Source organism: Lissotriton helveticus, chromosome 12 (genome assembly GCF_964261635.1).
Source record: "Lissotriton helveticus chromosome 12, aLisHel1.1, whole genome shotgun sequence".
Lineage (NCBI taxonomy): Eukaryota > Metazoa > Chordata > Amphibia > Caudata > Salamandridae > Lissotriton > Lissotriton helveticus.
Window position 1 is genome coordinate 310624415 of NC_136073.1, and position 25419 is coordinate 310649833.

Sequence of the window (25419 nt, forward strand, 5' to 3'; positions counted from 1 at the left end):
AAACCAATCATGCTCACCACACAGGCTGCATGTCGTAGCTCACCACACGTTTACATGGGTTACCAAAGGACTCTATTTATGAGAGCTGTGCATATTTTTCAGGAGGTTAGTGTATGTTTTGTCTCCCAGAGGTGTGGTTAAAATCATTTGTGTCTAACACTAGTATCTGCCAACAGAAGTGGGCCTCCATTTAGCCGTGTGAGGGTACTTTAGGCAATGTCTGTTACGGACACAGCATACCCCAGTCCACAAGAAATTTGCTCTCAGGCTTGTCCACTGCTAGGGTAGGCAAAACAAAACCATTGGAGCACTACACCAGACTTGCAGATGCAGGATTCAGTTTCAGCTGAAAACTCAGGGACACTGAGGAAGGTCAAATGAAAACACTCTGAAGACACCCACTTTTGCAAACCCCCCCCAAACAATTCTTAGAATCTGAAAGAAACACGTTAGTGATAGATTCCTTACCTTAGAATAACCCCCAGGTGTCAGACCGGATCCAGGAAGCTTTCGTCAGCAGTACCCCTGTGCATCGGTAGGTGTCGACCCATGGCTCCGCGTACGTCGTTGACGTCGTAGTCGCTAAGATGATGTCGCTGGAGCTACTTAGACGCGCGCTGATGTCAGTTCTTTCTTTTTCCGCACCAGCAAGCGCAGATCCGGAGAGGGCGGTACCCCCAGTCAATTTTTGACTGACTTTTTGGGGACTTTTGTCTGTTCTTTTTTTGAGGCTTTGACTCCTGGTGTATAGAGATGCCCGGTTTTAAATCTTGCGGGGCTTGTCCCCGCATGATGTCTGTGACGGACCCGCACTGTGAGTGTCTCTACTGTCTGGGGCACGGCCGCGACTCCGAGTCGTGCCCCGAATGCCAGACCCTGTCTCCGAAAACTTCACACTCTGAGTCAGGTAAGGCAAAGCACAAAAATTCGAAGAAGCGATGTGGCTCTTTGCCTTCCCCTAGCCTGTCGCACAACAGGGCTGGGGGTGTGGGTGGCCTACCCGCCCTTTCCAGGCCTATCTGTCTTTGGCCCGTCGGGCCCCACGGGTCGGACTGGGGCTCCTCGCTTTTCGTCGTCGGCTCCGGCCCGGCGTCAACGACGACGCCGGTCTCGACGTCGAGAGACCCCCATGGATCCGTGCTTGGATCCCAGCCGATGTCTGTTGGTCTGGTACGACCTCCGTTGACGGCGCTGCTGCCGGCGTTGGCTGGCTCCCCGACCGGCGCCATCCCCGGCTTCCACCCAGACGTGGGGAGGGGGCTGGACCGGTGTCGATAGATCCCGACGCCGATGGGTGATTTCTACCCCCTTCTCCATCCACTTCCTTTTCTGACTGCCCAGCAGGTTGTGAAGGACGGGTAGGACTGCGAAGGGTCTGAGGACCCTCTTGCAGCCCAGTGCGAGTTAAACCCAGACTGGGAAGAGGAAATGGAGGAGGCAGGTGACCTGGAATTTACTCTAGAACCTGGCTTCTGTAGTAGGGGATCTCTGTGTAATCTAGTGAATAGTCCCGCTCATGTGCGGGGACCCCGGAGCAATAAAAAATAATCTCTTAAGCTGTCTTCTTTGCAGCAGCGCATAGACACTTAAGAGAGAATTAAAGACAGATAATGCAGCCTATATCTGCAAGGCTACACTGTCCAGTACTTCAACTAGAAATGCAAAGGATATTCCACCAATATCACATTTAAACCTGTCTGCCAGGTTTCACCATGAAAAACACTTCCCCCCCCCCCCCCCCCCCTTCACCAAATCTTTGGAATGATAGAGAGGAAGGACAGGAAAGACAAGCCCCCATAGGCTGCAATTATGTGGCTTAAAAAGGGATACCGTGCCGAACTCTCCTGGTATCCCAGAATGCACAGCAACTCCCTCCACTTTCAGTTCTTTTTTCCGGCTCCTGCTAGCAGGACCCTGGAGCATTAAGCTCTCCCTTTTTTGGGTTTATTTCTACAATTTGTGCACTTTTAAAGTGTTAGAGTGTGTTCACTCGAACTGTTTTTGCCTTTTCTTATCTTTGCTGGAGTTTTTCTGGTGTTTTTTGCTACTCTTTTATCAAATATGCCTGCCTTATTTGATAAATGTCCTGAGTGCTCCAGGAAAAAGGCAAAATCTGATCCTCACAGGGTTTGTATCCTGTGCCTGCCTTTCCATGTTCCTGAGGAGTGTGATATTTGCCTCCAGTTCCCTAAAAGGACCCTGAAGGACAGGGAGAAGACCAGGCTCCAAGGCTTGGAGCAGAGAAGGCAGCAAGGACAAGGTGGGTCTGGGCATGAAGGGGCTCCTTCCTCTGCCCGTGCGCAGGCCTTTGGGGGGGCTCCCCAGGAAGGAAAAGGCCAGAAAACGCCACGGTCTCCGTCGTCGATAGCCTCGACGTCGGCGTCGAAAGGAATGACCACAGTCTGTTCCCCGTCTCCCCAGGGCTCTGGGTCGAAGCGCTGTCGACGATGGACGTCGAGGGGACTGACGTCGAGACCTCCGACGAGGTCGACGTCGAGGACTGATTCGTCGTCGTGCCCACATCGACTTCGTGAGGGGTCAAGTCGCCGGCGCTCGCCGCCGAGGCGACACCGCCAGTCACCATCGACACGTAATTCAATGACGTCGAGACGAAGATCAGCGTCGAGACGGAAGTCATCGACGCTGAGATAGACGTCGAGGCACCGACCGTCGACATCGAAGCGACGAGCATCGACGCCGAGCAGGTGCTCGTCGACGTCCAGGAGGCGCTCATCGACGTTGAAAGGACGTTCAGCGTCGATGAAGAAGCCTAGACGCTCTAGGACCAGGACGGTGTCCTCTACTTCAGCGAGCCCACGGTCGCGACGTCGCTCGTCAACGAGGGATAGGGCCTCGAGATCACCACCTTCTGGTCAGAAGAGGCAGAGAAGGAGAGTGGGGAAGAGTCCGGGCTTGGAGTACTCTCAAGTCTACTCATCCTCCCATCCGAGGTTGCCTACACCGCCTCCGTTACCAAGGGGTCCGCCTCCACGTACCCAGACACCTCCTCCACTGCCTCCACCCCCTACGCCTCCACCACCACCGGTGCCGCCTCATCGACCTACTCTGCCTCCTCCACCGGCTCCGCCAAGGTCAGTCTCGCTGCATTTGCCGACGCCGCCTACGGGGCTCTCTCAACCTAGGCTCTCGGTCAGGCCTCCACAGCGCCCTCCTGTCCGGCCCGCGGTCCGGCCGAGGCCGCGGAGATCGAGATCTCGCTCCGGACGGAGAGAGAGGTCCAGGAGTCGCCATCGCTCGTCTACACAATCCAGACGGCGCCATAGCAGGGACAGGTCTAGATCCCGCCACACGGATTCGTCTAGTGCCAGGGACTATTCACCGACCCTGTCTGACTCCCCTTGGACGAGGGTGTGATAGACGACATTGTCTCATTCCAGGAGGTATTGCTGCGAGGACCAGCGAAGGTGGGCATCACACTCACGGTGCCCACACCCTCGACGTCAGTCATATTCGAGACACTGCACAAGAAGTAGTTGTCTAGCCCTTTGTTGCCGTTGGTGCCAGGGTTGGTGGAACCCGCCATGAAGCTCTTCCTCAGCCCTGCGGTGATGAGGTCAGCGCCCTCGAGGCTCCAAAGGAAATATCGGGCCCCCGACTCGGACCCAGCGTTTCTGCGCTTGGACCCTGCACCGGACTCAGTGATTGTGACGGCGGCGAGGAAACAACACGCCACCACCCTGTCATCGACAGTGCCTCCTGACAAAGGGAGCCGCTGGATGGATTCAGCGGGCAGGAAGGTCTGCGGGTCGGCCGCCACGGCTATGAAGGCTGCTAGTGCCTCAGCCTTGTTGTGACGTTATGATCGGTCCCTATGGGAGTCCCTCACACGGTTCGTGGAACTCCTTCCCCGGGACAACAGGGAGGATTTCCAAGAGATCATGAATGAAGGACTCGTGGTCTCCAACCAAGTGATCAGATCTGCTGCGGACTCCTACCTCCTGGCAGCCCACAGGTACTGTCATGGGGTCAACCTGAGGTGCTGCGTCTGACGTCCTTGAAGCCCAAGGCGCAGCAGAGGGTTGCCAATCTACCTTTCTCTGGCGAGACACTGTTTGGAAAACATGCGGACGAGGACATGGCCCGCATGAAGGCGGAGGCTGAGACCTTGATGGCGGTCGGGTTGGAAAAGCCGAAGGAACAGAAGAAGACCTTCCGCCCGTTCCAGAGACGGTACGGGGCGCAAGGTAGAGGGCAAGGTCGGCAGGCTGGACAACAGCAGCAGCAACAACAGTTCCAGCGGCGCCCGTTCCAAAAGTGCCAGAGGGGCCGAGGTGGTCAGCAGTCATCATCCGCGACCAAAAGCCCGGCTGGGTCTAGGCCCTGAGGTGCTTCTTCCCCCCCATCCGTTACCCGCTCCGGTGGGGGGAAGCATCCAACATTACCTGGCAGAGTGGAGAAACATTGCTCAAGACAAGTGGGTGCTGAATATTGTTTGCAATGGATACAGTCTTCGGTTCACCAGTCCGCCTCCAGCTGTTCCACCGGTGGGCTCGCAGTTCCAGCTGCGTGAGCTCCAGGCGGAGGCCGACACCCTGTTAAGAAAAAGGGCAATAGAAGACGTCCCTCTGTCTCAAAGGGGAAAGGGCCTTGCGGCAAGCAAACAAGTGGATTTGCAGGGAAAAGTTTTGCATGCTGTCTTTGCACCAGATTTACCCTCAGCTGCAAAGGGGAGACTGGCTTTGTGCGATAGATCTGCAAGATACGTACTTCCATGTGCCCATTGCACGGAAACACCGGAAGTTCCTGCGCTTCCTTGTCGGCGCCAATCACTATCAGTACACCTTACTACCGTTTGGGCTGAAGTCTGCACCCAGGACATTTTCAAAGTGCATGGCAGTTGTGGCAGCGCACCTGCGCAAGAACAAGGTGTTTGTCTACCCATACCTGAACGACTGGTTGATCAAAGCCTCCACCTTCCAGGAAGCACTATTGCACTTCAACAGGACGGCCGTCCTTCTGAATCGGCTGGAGTTGCACATAAATATGTCCAAGTCTGTTCCGACTCCGGTCCAGTGCCTGCAGTACTTGGGAGCCTCCATCAATACGCTGTCAGCAAGCGTGTCTCCTTCGGAGGAGAGACGCTTATCACTCCTTCGGAAGGCTCAGGCTCTCATAGCTGCTCCATCTACAACAGTGAGGACGGTGTCTTCTCTACTGGCCTCGATGGCCTCTTGTATCTTCCTCACCCCACATGCGCGCCTGCACATGAGGCCACTGACTGAATGCTTGGAGGATCGATGGGACCAGAGGAAAGGGTGCTGGGACAACAGGATCCAGTTGTCTCTTCATGCCCAGCAGTCCCTGAGATGGTGGTGCTCGGCAGAGAATCTACTCAGAGGGGTGCCTTTCCACAAGGAAATCCCGACTCAGACTATTGTGACGGATGCGTCTCTCCAGGGTTGGGGAGCGCATTCAGACCATCTACAGATCCAGGGAACGTGGTCTCCAGCATAGTCCACGTATCACATCAATTTCCTGGAACTCAGAGCGGTTCACTTGGCGCTGAAGGCCTTTCATCCGTCCTTCCAGACCGACTCCTTGCTTGTACAAACGGACAATACGACCACGATGTATTACCTCAACAAGCAGGGGGCTCAACATCGCACACACTGTCGCAGGAAGCGCAGGCGATCTGGCACTGGCTGCTGGCCAGAGGACTGACAATAACGGCGACTCATCTGCCCGGTGTGCAGAATGTTCAAGCGGACGCCTTCAGCAGACTGCTTCAGGAAAACCACGAGTGGGTCATAAACGACGAGGTGCTAGGCGACGTCTTCGCCATGTGGGGCACTCCAGACGTGGATCTGTTCGCCACCGCCGAAAACAGCAAATGCCGCAACTTCGCCTCAAGGTATTATCAGCCGGGGACTCTGGGGAACGCGTTATGGAGCAGCTGGTAGAACAGCTTTCTGTACGCTTTTCCACCCATTCTCCTGATTCCGGCGGTGCTCATCAAGCTGGCCCAAACCCGGGCGCGGATGATCCTCATTGCTCCGGAATGGCCCAGACTGTGGTGGTTCACGGACCTGCTTCACCGGTCGATCCTGCCTCATCGTCGGCTGTTGTGTCGGCCGGACCTTCTCACGAAGTTCGGGGGGCAGATGGTGCACCCCAACCTCTCATCGTTGAGTTTGGCGGCATGGCTCCTGTCCAATATGGGCACTTGAATCTTACTGAGGATTGCATGGACATATTAAAGGAGGCTAAGAGGCCGTCTACTAGGACCTCTTATGCTTACAAGTGGAAGAGATTCTGCATCTGGTGCATGTCTAAGAACTATGATCCGACTACCTGCAAGGAGGATGTTATCCTTCCATACCTTCTGCATCTAGCTCAGTCTGGCCTTAATTTCCATTCCATTAAGGTTCATCTGGATGCATTGACTGCTTGCAGAAAATGCCCTTCGCAGACATCCTTCTTCCAGATTCCTGTGATTAAGGATTTTTTGGAAGGGTTGAAGAAGGTGTTCCCTCCTGTTCGGCTTCCTTCGCCTTCATGGGAACTGAATGTGGTGCTGTCCAGGTTGATGAAGGAACCTTTCGAGCCTATTCATAAGGCTTCGCTGCAGCACCTGTCTTGGAAGGCGGTGTTCCTCGTGGCCATTACATCGGCCCGCAGGGTGAGTGAAATTCAGGCATTGTGTTGCCAGGAACCTTATACTGTATTTCATGCTGCTAAGGTTGTTATGCGTACTCACCCGAAGTTCCTTTCCAAGGTGATTTCTGATTTTCATGTGAATCAGACTATAACTTTACCGACTTTTTTCCAGAATCCTTCTACTCCAGCGGAAAGGTCTCTTCATTCCCTGGATGTCAGAAGGGTGTTAAAATTCTATCTGGATAAAACTAAAGACATTCGTAGATCCGACCAATTGTTTGTCAACTATGGGTCGGTTAGGACTGGTCTGGCTACTCCGAAGCAATCTATCTCTAGGTGGATTGTGTCTTGTATCCAGCTCTGTTATCAGAAAGCGAATAAGACCTTGGGGGGGGGGTAAGCCTAAGGCTCATTCCACCAGGGGCAAAGCGGCTACAACAGCTTTGCTTCTTAATGTTCCCATTGCAGAAATCTGCAGGGCTGCCACTTGGAAGTCGGTCCATACCTTTGCTAAGCATTACTGTCTGGACTCTGATGCCAGAGCAGATGCTCAGGTTGGGCAGGCTTCATTGAGAAATCTGTTTGCACAGTAGTGGTATTGCCATTTTCCTCCACCGCCGGCTTGTTTTTTGGATGGGCTTGCCATTCTATTCACTAGATTATGACTATACACAGAGATCCCCTACTACAGAAGGAGTAGTTTCTTACCTGTAACTCCAGTTCTGTAGTAGGGGTATCTCTGTTCTAGTCATAAGCGCCCGCCCTCCTTCCCAGTGGAGAAAAGGATAAGATGATGAATGCTACAGGTCTAGCTGCACATACCTCCAAAAAGAACTGAAAGTGGAGGGAGTTGCTGTGCATTCTAGGATACCTGGAGAGTTCTGGAAAGTTTCCTTAAAGGCACGGTATCCCTTTTTAAGCCACATAATGGCAGCCTATGGGGGCTTGTCTGTCCTGTCCTTCCTCTCTATCATTCCAAGGATTTGGTGATGGAAGGGGGGGTGTTTTCCATGGTGAAACCTGGCAGACAGGTTTAAATGTGATATTGGTGGAATATCCTTTGCATTTCTAGTTGAAGTACTGGACAGTGTAGCCTTGCAGGTATAGGCTGCATTATCTGTCTTTAATTCTCTCTTAAGTGTCTATGCACTGCTGCAAAGAAGACAGTTTAAGAGATTATTTTTGATTGCTCCGAGGTCCCCGCACATGAGCGGGACTATTCACTAGATTATGACTATAACAGAGATACCCCTACTACAGAACTGGAGTTACCGGTAAGAAACTACTCCATACTATCTCCTCGTTCCGTGGCTACGGAGGAGGGTGGTACATATTCTGTGATGTTGCGTAGGGCGGCCGAGGCTCTCCACCTCGAGCTCCCTATGGTGGCCATCAGGACTAACCTCCTGACAGAAGTGCTTCAGCCGGCGTCTTCATCTGCGGAGCCGCTGCTGGGGCTCCTGTGGATAAGAACGTGGCCCAACGCCATCTCCCGGCCCTGGGCGACCCCATTTTCCTCTCCCAACACCCTACCCCTGAGAGTTTGGTTGTCCAAGCCTCTGCGTCCCCAAGCGCAATCCCTTCCGCACCTCTGGACAGGGAATTCAAGAAACTGAAGCAATTTAGGAAGAACATTTTTACTTCCGCCAGTTCAGGCTTGCGGTCTGTGAACACTGCATGCCTCTTGGGCCGTTACTCCTATTCCATATGGGAAACGGTTGCGCATGTGCTGCCTAAGTGTCCGGAGGAGGCCCGGACGGTGCTCTCCCAAGCTATTGCTGAGGGGAGAGACGCAGCCAAGTTCATGATTCGTTGTAGCCTTGACACCGCCGACTCGCTGGGCAGACGGATTTCCTCAACAGTGGCGCTACGCCGCCACACCTGGCTGAGGACTACTGGCATTTCCGGGGATGTCCAGAACACTCTGATGGACATGCCCTTTGATGGCACATTTTGCCGACAAGGCAGATTGGCCAAGCGCACTCCTTCCGCTTCTGCTTTTCACTCCTTTCGTGGCCAAGGAAGGGGTGCCCAAAAACTTTAGTATCAGAGCCACAGGCCTGCGCAGTAACAGTCTCAGTGCGGACGTGGAACCAGCAGAGGTGGGTCACGGGGCCAGCGGGCGGGTCAGTCCACCACCTCCCCTGCATCCACTGCCTCCAAACCTTCATAGTTGGGTGTTTCAGGCCCACCAGAGGCCAGTGGGTGGCAGGATTCGCCATCACCTCCCCCACTGGCGCACCATCACTTCGGACAGGGGTGTTCTGCAGATAGTCCGGTGCTACTCCCTCCGCTTCGAAACTACCCCTCCAGCCATGCCACCTCAGTACCACCACATGTCAGTGGATCACTTGGCACTTCTCCAGCAGAAAGTTGGGGCCCTCTTAACCAAGGGGGCCATTGAGCGCGTTTTGACGCCAGAAGTAGGTTGTGGTTGCTACTTCCACTACTTCCTGGTTCTGAAAAAGGACAAGGGCCTGCGTCCCATTTTAAACCTTCAGAATGTCAATCGCTTCCTCCAGAAGGAGAAGTTTAAGATGCTCACTCTTGCTCGGGTCTAGTCTGCCCTAGACCCGCAAGACTGGATGGTAGCGTTGGATTAGCAGGACGCTTACTTTCTTATCCCTGTCCTGCCGGCCCAACGGCGTTATCTGTGGTTCACTGTAGGCCACAAGCACTTTCAGTTCACCGTTTTCCCTTTTGGCCTTACCAGCGCCCCTCGGGTGTTCACGAAAGTGATGGCGGTGGTCGAAGCTCATCTGCGCAGATCTGGGGTTTCAGTCTTCCCCTATCTCGACGACTGGCTGTTGAAGGCAGGCTCGCCCCAGGCAGCCGTCTCCCACCTCCAGACTATGGCCGATCTCCTGCATTTGCTGGGGTTCTCCATCAACGTGCAGAAGTCGCTCCTGATTCCCTCTCAGAAGCTCCTCTTCTTCGGAGCAGTTCTAGACACGGTGACGTTTTGGGTTTATCCTCCCAAACAGTGAGTCCGGGACATTCAGGCTATGATTCCGATCTTTCGGCCCTTTTCCTGGGTTTCGGTCAGGATGACCTTGAGGCTGCTGGGCCTCATGGCCTCCTGCAGACCAATCATGCCAGATGGCATATGCGGGCTCTGCAGTGGGACCTGAAGTTCCAGTGGGCGCAGCATCAAGGGGACCTGTCCGAGTACGTCCAGATCTCGGAGGGCACTGCCCAGCAGTTGCAGTGGTAGCTCACAAACCAGCGTTGGGTCAGTGGCAGATCCCTCTCCCTTCCCCAACCGTAGCACACAGTGGTTACGGATGCGTCCCTCCTGGGATGGGGCGGACACATGGGAAAGGCGGAGATCAGAGGCCTCTGGTCTCAGGCAGAGTCCAGGCTCCATATTAACCTTCTGGAGCTCCAGGTGATTCTACTTGCACTGAAAGCACTCCTTCCCTCTGTCAAAGAGTCGTGCAGGTGTTCACAGATAACACCACCGCCATGTGGTTTTGCAACAAACCAGGCGGGGTGGGGTCGTAGACCATCTGTCAAGAGGCTCAGCGCCTCTGGACATTGCTGTAACGTCAAGGCATTTCATTGACGGTTCAACACCTGGACGGTTCTTTGAACGCCAGGGTGACGCTTTTCATAACGAGTGGAGCTGCGGTCTATTGTACGCTGTTCTGCCTATACCACTTCTACCCAGAGTGCTGAAGAAGATCAGGCGCGACCGGGCCCAAGTCATTCTTGTGGCTCCGGACTGGGCTTGAAGAGTTTGGTATCTCGAGCTACTCAGTATGAGCATGGATCCCCCGATCTGACTGCCTCTTTCGGAGAATCTTCTGTCGCAGCAGCAGGGGACGGTCCTCAACATGAACCTGTCCAGCCTCCACCTACATCCGTGGAGATTGAGCAGCGACAGTTGATTCCTTTTAACTTGCCTTCTGAAGTCTGTGATATCATTCTGGCAGCCAGGTGTCCCTCCACTAAAACGGTATACGCCTGCAAGTGGAAAAAAATTGTGGCATGGTGCACAGCAACGGCTGTGGATTACCTTTCTGCCTCTCTTTCAGAAGTCCTTTTGTTCCGTCTTTCTCTGCCCCAGCAGGGCTCTGCTCTGGGCACTATTACGGGATATCTTTCTGCTATTTCAGCCTTTCTCAGACTCCCTGATCAGCCCTCTTTTCAAGTCCCCTGTGGTAAGTAATCAATCAATCAGGACATTTGTTAAGCGCGCTACATACCCGTGAGGGTCTCAAGGCGCTTGGGGAGGGGGGGTGCTGCTACTGATTAAAGAGCCAGGTCTTGAGAAGTCGTCTGAAGGCCAAGAGGTCTTGGGTCTGCCGTAGGTTGGTTGGGAGGGTGTTCCAGGTCTTGGCGGCGGAGGGGGGGAGATGTGCCACTGGCGGTTGTTCTTTGGATGCGCGACACTGTGGCGAGGGCGGCGGAGCGGAGCTTGCGGGTAGGAGCGTAGAAGCTGAGTCGTTTGTTGAGGTACGCTGACCCGGCGTTGTGGAGGGCCTTGGGCGCGTGGATGAGGAGCTTGAATGTTATCCTCTTGTTGACGGGTAGCCAGTGTAGGTCCCTCAGTTGGGGGTGTGATGTGGCTGCGGCGGGTGATGTCGAGGATCAGTCGTGCAGAGGCGTTCTGGATGTGTTGCAGCTGTCTCAGGAGCTTGTTTGATGTTCCTGCGTAGAGGGCATTTTGTAGTCCAGCCTACTGGAGACGAGGGCCTGGGTTACTGTTCTTGTTTCGGTGGGGATCCACTTGAAGATCCTGCGGAGCATCCGTAGGGTGTTGAAGCAGGATGAGGAGACGGCGTTGACCTGTTTGGTCATGGAGAGGGTGGAGTCGAGGATGACCCCCAGGTTGCGTGCGTGGTCAGTGTGTGTCGGTGCTGTTCCCAGTGATTTCGTCCACCATTAGTCATCCCAGGCTGAAGGGGTGGAGCCGAGGATGAGGACCTCCGTCTTGTCCGAGTTCAGCTTCAGTCGGCTGTTCCTCATCCATTCGGCGATGGCCTTCATTCCTTCGTGGAGGTTGGTTTTGGCGGTGTGAGGGTCTTTGGTAAGGGAGATGATCAGCTGGGTGTCATCTGTGTAGGAGATGATGTTAAGGTGGTGCTGACGGGCGACTTAGGCGAGGGGAGCCATGTATATGTTGAACAGCGTTGGGTTGAGGGAGGAGCCCTGGGGTACGCTGCAGATGATCTCGAAGGCGTAGATTGCTCAAAGGCGTGACTCACTTCTTCCCTCCTATTCCGTTTGTAATGCCTCAGTGGGACTTGAATCTGGTTCTTACCTATTTGATGTGCGTTCCCTTTGAGCCGCTTCACAGCGGTCCTCTTCATTTATTGACTTTGAAGATTGCTTTACTGGTTGCCATCACCTCCGCCAGGCACTTTCCTGTAAGCCTCCTTTTCTGTCGGTCCATCCGGACAAGGTTGTGCTTTGCACTCGTCCTTCCTTCTTGCCAAAGGTTGTCACTGCCTTCCACATCAGGCAAACTATCACCTTGCCCACTTTATTTCCACCTCCGCACCCTTCCAGAGGGGAAGAGAGGCTCCACCGTCTGGACCCAAAACGTGCGCTCTCCTTTTATCTCAATCGCACAGAACAGTTCCGGGTGGATGACCAGCTCTTTGTTGGCTACGTGGGCACCAAGAATGGCCAGGCTGTACACAAGAGGACTATCTCCCGCTGGTCCTGTGTATCAAGGCCTGTTATTCTCTGGCTAAACAGGAACCTCCAACGGGATTGCGCGCCCAGTCTACCAGGGCGACAGCAGCTACTACTGCATTGGGACTTGGTGTCCCCCTGCAAGACATCTGTCAGGCAGCCACGTGGGCCTCGCTGCACACTTTTACTAAGCATAATTGCCTTGACAGTCAAGTCCGGAGATACAGCTTCTTTGACCTTTCTGTTCTCCGTGACTTTCTGGTCTGATCTTTGTTCGCAGACCCACCTGCGGGTTTGCTATTGCTGGGGTATCTGTTCTAAGGTAGGAATCTATAAATCTGTGCCACCCATCCTAATTTTCAACAGTTTTGAGATTGGTAATTTGTGACATGTTTGCCAGTCTTGACTTTAGAAGGCAAAGTAATTTCCTCTCTAAGTCAGCCAACTAATTACAATTGTATTTTGCCTAGTCAGGGTGGGAAATATTTATCTGTTTAAATATATACACTGGATGAGTATATTTTAGCCTTCATACTTCTTAAGTACCAATGGTGGTGGTAATATTGATTGCATAGAACACTGCGGGAGCATGCATTCTACAAAAAGTGAACAAAAGCTCAGCTTGATACCTCTTTTAAACACTTTTAATGTTTCCTTTCATTATTTTGCATTTTGTAGCAGGTGGTTTGTTAATAAAAATCTGTGTATTTTACTTCCCACTTAGATGAGTTTGGTGCATTGGAAAGTGTGAAGGCTGCTAGTGAACTCTACTCACCCCTTACAGGTGAAGTTACGGAAATTAACAAAGCCCTAGAAGAAACTCCAGGCCTAGTCAACAAATCCTGCTACGAAGACGGTAAAATCCTTCTGCTTTCTTCTATGTAACTAAAAATTAATATTCAGATTGTGGCCGCACTGAATGAATCATTGCTAAATTTGGTGCATGGATTCGCTTGAGAAATACTTCGAGAAACATAACTGCATGAACTGTCCTTAATGCCCAATAATTTTTTATATACATTTTTTTTTTAAGTCATGACTTGAGTGACATGACTTGAACGTTTATATCAGAAACTAGAACCTCTGTGTCTGAAATGACAAAACTGGGTCCCGTTACTTTGCCTTCTTTTTTTGATGTTTGGGTCAGCAGTGTCTTATTGGTGCCATTTACAATGTAGGCCCTGCCCACCTCCAAGGCTATCTTGTCAGCTGGGAGCATCTTCAGCTACGTGGCAACACATCTCCAGGTCTTCTTTCAGAAGAGTCTCCCGTAATTTGGCGTGTTAAACTATTTGCAGAGATCCGAGGAAATCCAGAAGTGCTTAGCATTTATTGAAGCCTGGGAGTCTAGTCTTCATTATTTTTCCAGTACCTCGCCATTCACCCTACCCCGATAAATGTTGGTTTTAAATTCAAAAATTTTCTGCAGATTTCAGCTAGGTTTTGGCAATCTAAAACTTCTTTTGTTGGCAAAGAAGCAGTTGTAGAAGGAGTATTTAATAAAATTGCAATAAGCCCATCTAGGAACAGTCGATGAGGAATATTGGCACCTTAGTCATTGCTTTATTTCCAAAGAATAACACAACTCATTTACAGGCAGTTAACAATACCTGAGGATTCAGCACCTTCTGGTGATGATTTGCTCCCAAATGAATACCCAAATATTTTGATAGCTGCTACGCGCTAGATTTTCTATAACATTGGTCCTAGGTGTACCAAAAATAAGCCTAAATATCTTACCGTAGTGAAGGCATTGATTTAATTATTAAAGCTGGGATCTCAAGTCTGAGGCTAAGGGAAACCCTGACACTGGTGTCTCCCCGTCCCCCCTAAAAAACGGGTTAAGACCGCATTGTGTTGATGGAATAGGTGTAATACTGGACCAGTGCTCATACGGAAGTTTTTGTAAGTGAAGGGACGGGCTCTCTAAACTTTAAGGGTCTGTATTTTGGAAGCTGAGGTCGAATTTTTCTGATGGGGCGAGTTCTTACTGAATCCCATGATTTCACCTGGTTGCTGCTGGGAAGTATGGGTTAGAAAGGTTAGAGTTTTCATCCTAGACCATGAAATAACATAATATATCTGGAATATCTTCTTTTCAAATTAAATTGTTGACGTTTCTGTACACTACTGCAGACTTCAGTAACCCATCTTACTCGAGGGGTTGTTACATTATTTTCTTTTCTCCACTCCTGTAATGACTACATGTTCTCATCATCTTCTTTCTGTATGCCACACGTTTTGTGGAGTCTCAATAGGGCTGTATTTCCAACAGTGAATCCTTTTTTTTTTTTTTTTTTTTTAATCAGCATGTTTTTCCAATACTCTTTGTAACGGACTTGACTTTCTGCATGTCTCTAGCAATGAGAGGTGTTAAATACTTCCATATTTTAAACAAAAAAGTTTGGGCCTGTTCCAGACCAGTTACATATATGGGTGCGGAGAGTGGTCACAAAGAGCTGATGGACGTACTTGTTAAATCGGCACTTCAAATTTTCAAATAATCCAATCCTACTGATCTGTACTTTGCTTTTTGCTCATCCCCAGAACAAGTTGCTGGAATATACTTTATATTTTGAGCATTTATTACTTGAACGGTTTCAGGGTCTGCATAAGTATTTTCATCCTCTTGCTGGCCATTCAAAGCGCCTTAACTTATTCTCACTCAGAAACATCTACAGTAAATGTCTTGTGTGCCCTGGGGTTCATATACAATATTGGTGAGGTCCTCAAGCCCTAGTTCTTCCTGCTAGAAGAATTTTTGCTTCAAAATGTTAAGCCTAGCTGGAGAAACTTGGAATGAGTAACAGCATAATCAATATTTGTTTTTATGCTAATTTCACATACAAAGAAACAGCTCAGGTTTTGTTTTTATAGAAAATCCTTGTTCTTAGTTTGCCTACACAATGTCCTAGCCTTCTTTTTTTGAGGGGGATAGAGGGTCCATTACATGCGAAGCAACATCTTTTAAAACTGTAGATAGTAGTGTTTAGCAAGGAACAGTTCATATAATTCAAAATTGCTTGGCTGAGGTTCTTCTGATCTTGTTCAGTGTTTATTTTGTTTGGTTCCCATATGTATTCAACAATATATATTTAGTGCCAAATAGCATATCGGACCTATTCTGCATGTTTGGTTTAAATAATGAATGACAGATAAACCTGGGACTGAACAAAACTTAAAATCCAGCGATGGTCTGAAGATTTTCATACAATATTTCATAGGTCTAACATTTGTGTACTTGATATGCAACCATTTTTTAATTGTTCAAGGTCTTTTAAATGTTTTATATATCTCCTTATCCGTGGGACAGGTTGTTTCATAATTTTACTTGTCCTTTAAAAATAATCCACTTTTTTCTTTGGTGCCTCCAAGTGCGGCGACAAATTTTTACAACAATCTCAATATATATAAGAACTTCAAGAATGGCCTCTCTGATTATGCCAGGGCTCAAACTATAGTGGAGTTTGAATACTAGCAATTCCCTTACTTTGCCACCTTTCCGCAGATCTACATACTGGGGCTGGAGGTAGCGATGAGCAACAGTTACAGGGGCGAAATGCCTTTTGAGGTGTGCAAGCCTACTAACTTGCATGTTTTAGTAGTTTTCACCAGCTGTTCTCTAATCTTTTCCCGTACTGAGAAATGTTGGAAATGTACTCCTAACGAGGGCAGAAGTAACACTTCCAGGCTTGGGTAGAAGGTAGTTGGAGCGAAAGTGTACTTGTAAACGCTCAACAGATTTTAGCATTAACAAATTTACACATGCATATTTGCTCATGCTAAAATGCAGTTGACAAATATTTTCTAGGAGTATGACTTCCTACTTTCGTAATTTCTTCATTAAAGATGTAAGTGTACACTAATGCAAGGGTATATACCATGGGTGCACCTTTGTGACTTTCTTTAAGAATTGGGCCCCTAATAAGGTCTGGCATTTTTTTTTTTAATTATCGACGGATCTGCTGGCATTTTGCTCTGTCACAAGAAGCACATCCGCACACAAATGAATTCAAAACAAGCTCTATTAGATTTTTGTAATAAAATCATACATTTAAAACACATCTGCATTACGTGATTTAAGAAAAAAACTTACAATGAAAGTAGTTATGTTCAGTGCAAGGAACTACTGTGACAATCCGTGTTTTTGGAACCACAAATATATTTTTGCTAATGTTTGTAATAATGGTGAGGCCCCGGTAGCTCCAACAATAAGGTTTTACAAAACCATTTCAAAACAAGACCCACATTAGCAAAACGAAAAGGCTAATTGCCAATACTTGTTTATTTTCATGTTTCCCATAATCTTGTTGAACTGATTACACTGATGTTCCATTATGAATTTGTTTTGGAAATACTAGCATGCAGCAACACATTTTACTATATGATACTCCAAAGAAATGGTACCTAAAATGTTGCAGTTGTTTAGGAAAACATTTTTTTTCCTTGTTGCATTTATTTATGAACATTTTATTTGTAATCAGAAATTCTTCAATCTTGCTTCCAAGCTTCTGCAACTATTTGCATCTAATCAGAGAGCATTCTAGGAACATTATACATAGCCTCATATTAAACTTTGGAAACGTGTGTACTCATTTTTATACTCAAACTACTGTCAGTAGGGCAGTCCAAGCTTACAACATTTCCTTACAGCCTCACCCTAATAATAGAGGCTTTGCATTAATGAAGCATAAATACAAGCTTGAGCTGCATTAACATATAGAGACACATGTTCTCTTTACTGCGCATAGTGCCATTCCCTGATTCAAAATGTGGTACTGTAAACTGCCAAAGGTTTTGTGCTACAGGGGTTGGGTCTATTTATCCCAAGTGCCAAATTTGCATGAAAACCTGTTGTCTTTGACCCCAAACAATATCTACAGGGCTTCGGGCTATAGGAATTCCACACCCCTGTTTTAACATGTGGCCACTATATTTATTTATATTTATATACTGCAAATTGAAAAGCATGCTCTTTATCTACTTTTATCATTCCGTTCATTTGACATGTTTTGAAATGCCCTGGGGCTTACAACTATGTTTATAATTGCTATAAAAGAACTGCTACTTTTAGAACTCTTATGAACACAAACTTCTATTTTTATTTAACACTTCAACTCTTCATTGTAGGTTGGTTAATAAAGATGACTGTGGAGAACCCTTCTGAACTTGACGACCTGCTGAGCGAAGACGCATATGAGAAATATATAAAGTCTATTGACGACTGATCAAAATCTTGGACATTTTAAACTAAAATCTTTGAAGCACTTAGCTGTGTGTAGTTCGTCAAAAAATAATGTACAGAAGTTCTGAAAGCTGCATATCACATAGTGTGATTTGAAGACAAATGAAAATACATCTGTAATGTTTTTGGTAAGAGGACCAAACTTCTCTGCGGAGAGAATTGATTATACCTGAGAGGCTGGCACTTCGCACGCCTTTTTGATAGTGTGGATTTTAGACTACTGTGTCTAATTATGACATTTTCAACTCTTAATGTTAAATACCTTGGTTATTAATATTTTGTTCTTAAAAGTAACACTAAAATACAATTGCCTTAATTTTAGTAGACCGATGGTGACTGGTGGCTGTTTTTTTCTTTTTGGATACTATAGAGTACTGTACAAAATTACACGGAAAGGACTGTTTGATCGCTGGAATAGTTCAATGGCTGAAATAGTTCGGCCTCCCCATTACCATTTACTGTGATGGTTGTGTTTAGTTTGCACAGCATCATTGTTTTGGTTTGAACTGCTTCAGCTGCTGCTATTTATGAAAGCTGTTATCTGATGACGGAAAAGAAAGTAACAGTATTTAATTTTAAAAAGGCTGTTGACGTTTCGTCTTGTAGTGCTTTTCACAATGTGTAATCATTAAAGCAATAAGACCTACTCCTCCCTAAACAGAATTTGACTCCTTTTATTTTTAAAGGCCAACGTAATTGAGCAGTGCATGATTCCCAAAGGCAGAAACATTTAAAATAGTACTGTAGAGGTGAAGGTCAATGGCCCTGTACCATGTTCTGAACAGATCCTAAATTTGCCCTTCTGGCATAACTGGGAAGTTTTCTTATTCAGGAGACCTGTCTCCCAAGCTTCTGCAAGTGCTCTACACTCAATTTATGCTGATCACTATCAGTACTAGTCTCTTTTGGTTGATGGGGTACACCTAGAGTGGGACTTCTTTTAAAAAGGTTGACTCCCTTTAAAATGGCTGACTCCCAAGCCATGACACTACTGATAGTGCCCGTTTATTGTAGTAGTTGGATGCAGACCTTTTTAACGAATTCCTCTGCGGAGACTGCTTACTTGTGCTTCCTAATTAATCCTCATAGTGTGTCATGAATGGGCCCTTTGATTTTACATTGTGTGCATGAAAGAGCTTGTCTACATGCACGCTGCTCCCCACCCCAAGCTTGAGCCTCACTTGGTTGGATAGAACCTCTAAGGCTGTCCTGTTCTGCCATATGTCCCCGTTCACTGCTCCTCACATCCTCCCTCCCGGCAGAATCATTAAGACAAGTGCATCTATTGGAGCTCTGATTCATATCCAGTGAATGAAGCAGTAATGATCTTTTCTTGGTAACTGAGCATGGACACGACTAATCCTTGCAGACCACTTCGTGGCCTGACTAAAAGAACACCTGAACAGTTAAGAGGCAAAACCAGTATCTGCAATACAAATTGAGATTGACTACTCCAATGTGGTTCATTGCCTTGGAGCTGTAGCACACATGAAAAGAAAGCGCTCTCTCCTAATATCTCCCTGTGAAACTCCACCCCCACCAAAAGTATTTTTGCTGGACACTTGGTTGCAGACCAGTGGCACTAGCACTGTGTGCAAGTTTATACTCTGTGCTCATTCACGGTTCCCTTTCTTCTTCAAAGAGCTTTCCACAGTTCTGTCATGGAAGGTTGGCATAAGATGCAGAATCTTTGCCTGTCTCACTTCCAGAGTACAAACTATACTCCAATATGAAGATAAATTGCTGCTGCATCTGAAGGAGAAGAGTGCTGGCTTGTGTGCAGTGCTTGCCTTATTGAACCAATGCTGAGTTGAAGGGTCCCAAGGTCTTTTTTGTGAGCAAACCTAAGCCTGCATAGATTGGGAGTTTGTCCGTTGCTCAGCCATACCAAAGATTCCCTAAGGACAACCTGAGCCCACTTTCTTCAGCCTGCTGCTACCATGGAGAGCATACCAGCTCCAAGCGCTCGATCTACATACTGCTGGTTGTGGTTCTGTTAAATGACACAGATGTATATGTGAGCCTAGTTGGCTTCCACCTTCTGTGTTGAATGCCCTGCCTGAAAGTACACAGTTGTCTGTGAATCAGGTGTATGTTTAATGGTGTGTGCACAATCTAAAAGCATGCTGATGTTTATTTCAGCGCTATGAGTGCATCCTTGTCCTGAACCCCACTCCAACTGTGATGCTGACACTCCTGCACCTACACCCCCCCACATTTGTGATGTATCCAAGAAACTCTAGTGTATTGATTCCTCCTGAGAATGATCACTACGGTGATATTATTTTCCTGTTTGTATGCAAAAAAATAATAATAAGCCATTATTCGGGTAAGTGTTGTAATGCTATTCTTATGCATGAATACTGCTGAGCAAAGGAGGTTTGGCACAGCAAAGTGAGCGGAACCTGTAACCACGTGAGATGGGCTAAAAATGTGGTAGTTCTTGTAGAGGTCATTCGTATAATCAAAGTTCGAGCCCTTGGAGGAGTAGCCAACAATTTATGCTGTCGAACTCTGGTCTGTAAGCCTTTGCCCCGAGTACATCCTAATCCAATGACATCCAGACAACCTCCAGGTAAAAATATGAAACTGCAAACAGTAGACCCCTCAGTCCTGTTAAAAATGAGAGATATGCAACACCAGGAGCTGGTAGTAGATTGAACCGAATGGGATTGAGGAGCAACACCCAAGAGGGCGACAATGGAAGCTAGACAGATGTCACGCTGTAACTGAGGGCAGTACACATTCCATGGACCCTGACCAAACAGATGATAGCTGATTAGCGGGGAACAGAGCAGTAACTCAACCCAACCTTGTGTACCCTGAGCATGTTGGGCCTCTGTCAGACCTGTTTGTGCATCAAAATTGTTGAATTGAGGCAGAGTTGCAGCACTGTGGCTTAGAAAGGGGCTTCAAAGGAGTCATGGGGTGACTGCTGTTGCCCTGGGCCACCTGCAGCAGCGGTTCTGAATGTTTGCATATGAATAGAAGCAAAATGGATTAGTAAGCAACCATGTTATGTTTCATACAGGTACCCCGATATAGGCTTAGGTAGTAACTAAACCTTTCACCTCATTTCCCTGCCCTGCCATTACACTACATAACGGTTCTTGGTACTGACCTTTTACCTAGCTGGGGTACTGCTTAAATGACGTGGGGTTTTCTCTGAAAACTAGCCTCATTCATTATGCATGGGGATTCTTGGAATCTCAGCAGGACTGCCATTGTCTTCATAGTAACTATTTATAAGGGCCATTTCTTCCGTCATCCTAGTCCGACATAACACAGCAAGGTAGATCCCCTGACGGTGCCTCTTTGGGCATATAAACACCATATCATTGCTGCGTCAGGGATAGGAGAAAAAGGACTCCCATGCTGACACACGGCCGCACGACGTTGAGGTTCCTGTACGCAGACACTCTAGCTCGCAGTGGTCTGACATCCCTATCGGGGTGTCCATCTCGAGATAAAGACTGGGCCCCAGAGTCTCTCACTTAAGGTAAAGGGGTTGGCTTCAGCCTAGGGGCATTCTTTGCTCGACACCTGCATACATGCTAGGTACACGTAGGTACAGCTAGTTAGGGTTGCATCTTTGGAGTACACATTATTACTGTCCTGTATTTATATGCCTGCCTGTATTCATTGTTTTAGCACTATGGTAAGAATCTACCATCCTTTTACTCTGTTGATGCTTATAATCATTTATATTGGTTTCTGTCTTATGGTTGCTGTTTAGCACACCTATTTTACACTACATTGCCGCTGGTTCAATAAATGCTTATTGAAAACATCCCCACCGTTTATTCCGTGTATCTATCTCCCTGAGACCAAATGAGCACGAGTGACTGAGCAAAAAGTACTGTACTGTTTCAACAATCCCTGATGGGACAGAGTTGTCATGTTCGATAGTTTCCAAGAACTATTCTCTCCTCAGTAAGAGGAGTTTACAGAGGCACTGTGAGCTAGCTTGTTTACAGGCAAACATACCCAGCGGGGGTGTCTGGAATCAGTCTGGACACCAATCCCACAGTCTATGTTGTCTAAACGTTCAGATCCGATGTAGGTTTATAGGAGGTTTGAGGCATGTGGGCTGCTGAATTCATATCTGTTGTATAGATTGCCGCCTAGTGTTGGGTCCGGATGATTGCACATTGTTGTCCTGGAAGAGTCTTCGAAGTATCACGAGATAGGTGGCTCCTCCCCTGGACTACAGTGCGCATGGGCATCGACTCCATCCCCAGATTGTTTTTTTCCGCCATTGGGTTCGGATGCTTATTTGATCACTCCAGTTCGGAATCAATAGAAACCTTTCTTTTTGGCCCAAAGGCCTTTACTATATCGTCGGTATTGTCTTGCGATCGGTGCCCAGTTCTGTTCCAGCTCAGTTCCCGAGTCGGACCATCCAGAGGAGTCGCGTGGCTCTTCGGCGCTGTAGGCCCGCTCGATGCCAGAGGTCTTATCCGTTCAAAAGGTGCCCCGTGTGCAACTCGAAGTATCCTCACATCGACGTCCACCCGGTGTGCAACAAGTGCCTGTCGCCGGATCACGATGAAGCCGACTGTATGGCTTGTTCTCGTTTCCGCTCCAAGAAGACGATTCGACTTAGGCGCGCAGCGCGCCAGGAGGCCCAGCAGACGGCACCTGACCCGGTGAACATTTTCGATACCGAGGAGGAAGAAGGCGTTACGAAGGGCAAGTAACCTCCTTGCCTTTAGGAAGGAATTAAAGACTTGGCTCTTTTTTTGGTTTCTTTTCTTTTTTCTCTTTCAGCTTTTAGTTGTAGTGTTGTTACTCTGCATATAGTTCTCTTTGCCAAAGCGCCGGGATGCTCTTCGGAGTGGCCGTGCGCTATAGAAGAAAATAAATAACATAACATAACATAACAAGAGGCAGACGAGCAGGAAGATCAAGAGCCGATGTCCAATCCAGCAGTGGAGATCGACTCCAGCTACGACGCTGATGTTGAAATGCTCGATACTGAAGAAGTCGTCGACGAGGTAGGAGACGACGATGAGGCCTATGGGGCCATGGAAGATAGCTCAAGCGAGGAGCTATGCCCAACATGGCCTTACCCAAGATCTTACACTGGGTTCTACAGCCTCGCCTCCAGGCCCGGCTTTGGACACTTCTAACGAGCCACAAATGGTGAAATCGAAACCGAAAGAGAAAGCTTCGGGGTCTACACAACCGAAAGCACTAGAGGCGCCATCGAAACCGAAAGTGCGTGTTGCTTTGGTCGGCTCGAAGTCTTCTGAACTATCGGCGCCGACAAAGCTTAAAAAGGTTATCGACCCGGTGAGGTCGCTAAAGGGTGTCGAGCCAAAGACTGGGACACCGAAAACACTGGTCAAGGTCGTCGACCCGAAGAAATCGGCACCAAAGGCCGTCGACACAAAGGACTCAGACCTCAAAAACTTGTCGATCCTGCGCGTCGGCCGGACAAGGCCAAAAGCAATACAACCCTCGAGTCGAAGGAGCCAGTCGAGTCGACGCAGCCGTCCGCCTCCTTCTCGAAGCAGGTGTTGGAATCGTTGAAACGCATTAAGGAGAAAGCTTCCGCTGTCGGTCCGAAGGATACTCCGACGCCGAAGCCTGCCACCAAACCTCAAAAGTCACCGGCGCCCATTCAGTTTACGCTGCCACCAAAAGTGGTGCCGAAGGCCTTCGCACCTAAGGCGGTCGTCGAGGCGTCCATGAAGGTGTCTACGGGGCCGAAGCCTACACCTGCCGTTGTGGGCACAAAGCATCGACAACCCCTGCTTGAGGAGCAGTCGGAACAATTCGACGCCGACACGGGTAAACTTTCTATTTACAAACGGAAAATCTTCCCGGCAAAGCCTATGGAGTCCTACACAATTCCATTAAAGAAGAAGGATTCCACGGCTTCACCCGTTCTTGTCGAACTGATAGCTCCACAAGGACAGGACACTGCTCCTATCTCGCCCACTTACTCAGATGTGGAGGCTGGGGAAGGTGACTATGATAAGTACAACTACCCTGCCAACACTGATCCGGAGGATCAACATGACACATGGGTAGATGCTGCTGACCCAGGCGATCCACAAACTGCCCCAGACACTCAGGTGTATAACGTGAAAACATCGCCTACTGAGGACTCAGCGGCATTTAATGCGCTTATCGAAAGGGCAGCCAATAATCATGATGTCCAGCTCCATGCTGACCCTTTTGAGGTGGATTTTTTGTTTGACACCTTTTTCACCTCTGAGAGGACTGTAAAGACTCTGCCAATGCTAAAGGGTGTCCTAAAACATGCTGCAGATATTTTTAAGGAGCCCACAAGGGCCAGGGTTATAAACCCCAGGATTGAGAAGAAGTACAAGCCGGCGCCTGGGGACCCTACCTACATCAAGGGCCAGTTGCCGTTGGACTCTCGGGTTGTTTCCAATGCCCGGAAGAGGGCAAACTCACAAACTACTGGTGATGCTCCTCCCTCTGACAAGGAATCTAAAGTGCTAGAAGCATCAGGGAAACGGGTGGCGGCTCAAGCGGCCAATATCTGGCGCATTTCAAACACTCAGGCACTCTTAGCCAGATATGACAGGGCACATTACGATACACTTGGGACCCTGTTACAACACTTGCCAGATGAATATAAAGAGGCAGCAGAGATGCTCATACAGGAAGGGAAGCTCATCTCAAATGCTTCTATTAAGTGCGCACTGGACGCAGCAGACACCCCGGCCAGGGCCATTAATACCAGTGTAATGTTACGGCGGCAGGCCTGGCTGAGAATCTCCGGGTTCAAGCCGGAGATACAAACCACCATCCTAAATCAGCCTGTAAACCCTGATCACTTATTTGGACCTGAGGTGGACACCACCCTAGAAAAAATCAAAAAGGACACTGAAACTGCGAAGTCTATGGGGGCTCTCCAGTCGCAGCAGTTCAGGGGTGGTTCTTTTAGTCGCTCAGGCAATAGAGGTGTTTCCAGAGGCCAGATGTCCCAGCAAACACAGTACAATAAGGGTGGCGCGCAAAACACGTACACCAAACAAAGTAGAGGTGGCTATCGCGGAAACAGCGCCAAAGGCAGAGGTCGTGGAAACAACAGCTCCCGATCCTCCGCCGCCAATAAACAGTGACGTCTTGTCACTGCCCTCCGACCATACAACACCGGTCGGGGGGAGACTCCAACAGTTCCTGCCGGTCTGGAAATCCATCACCACAGACAGGTGGGTCATAAAGCTTATCCAGTACGGTTATTGTCTGGAGTTAACATCCACTCCACCCAACATACCCCCCAAAACACCGTCCTATGTCCACAGAGCATTTGCACTTATTGCAGCAGGAGGTACTCGTCATGCTGCAAAAAGGGGCAATCGAGCTCGTGCCGGTGGAAGAAAGGGGCACAGGAGTGTACTCCCTGTACTTCTTAATCCCAAAAAAAGACGGGTCCCTCAGACCCATACTGGACCTCAGACCCCTAAACCAGTACATTCTATCAGAACACTTTCACATGCTAACACTGCAGCAGGTTCTTCCGTTGCTCAGTCAGGGAGATTTCCTCGCCACATTAGATCTAAAGGATGCATATTTTCACATTCCGCTACATCCGTCACACAGAAAATACCTCAGATTCACCATTCAAAATCAGCATTACCAATTCAAAGTCCTCCCTTTCGGAGTAACAATATCGCCCAGGGTGTTCACAAACCGCCTAGCGACAGTGGCTGCACACCTCAGGAGACAACACGTTCACGTCTACCCTTATCTGGACGACTGGCTTGTCCAAGCACAGTCGGCCCAGCAGTGCGCCGCCAACATGTCCCACATCATTCACCTTCTTCACGATCTGGGATTCTCCCTGAATTACCCAAAGTCACACCTTCAGCCCGCCCACGTGCGGCAGTATCTGGGCGCAACAATAAACACTCTGGCAGCCAAAGCACAGC

The 25419-nt window shown here is 48.7% G+C and overlaps 1 protein-coding gene across 1 annotated transcript in view; it reads left to right on the forward strand.

The window, feature by feature from the left end:
* GCSH (glycine cleavage system protein H) overlaps positions 1–18164 on the forward strand; it is a 122031-nt gene extending 103867 nt beyond the window's left edge. The window contains exons 4-5 of the mRNA XM_078670465.1: positions 12986–13117; positions 17392–18164. Of these exons, the coding sequence (XP_078526591.1) occupies positions 12986–13117; positions 17392–17489 (230 nt within the window). The 3' untranslated portion in view covers positions 17490–18164. The remainder of the gene's footprint in view (positions 1–12985; positions 13118–17391) is intronic.
* Positions 18165–25419: the final 7255 nt, after the last annotated feature.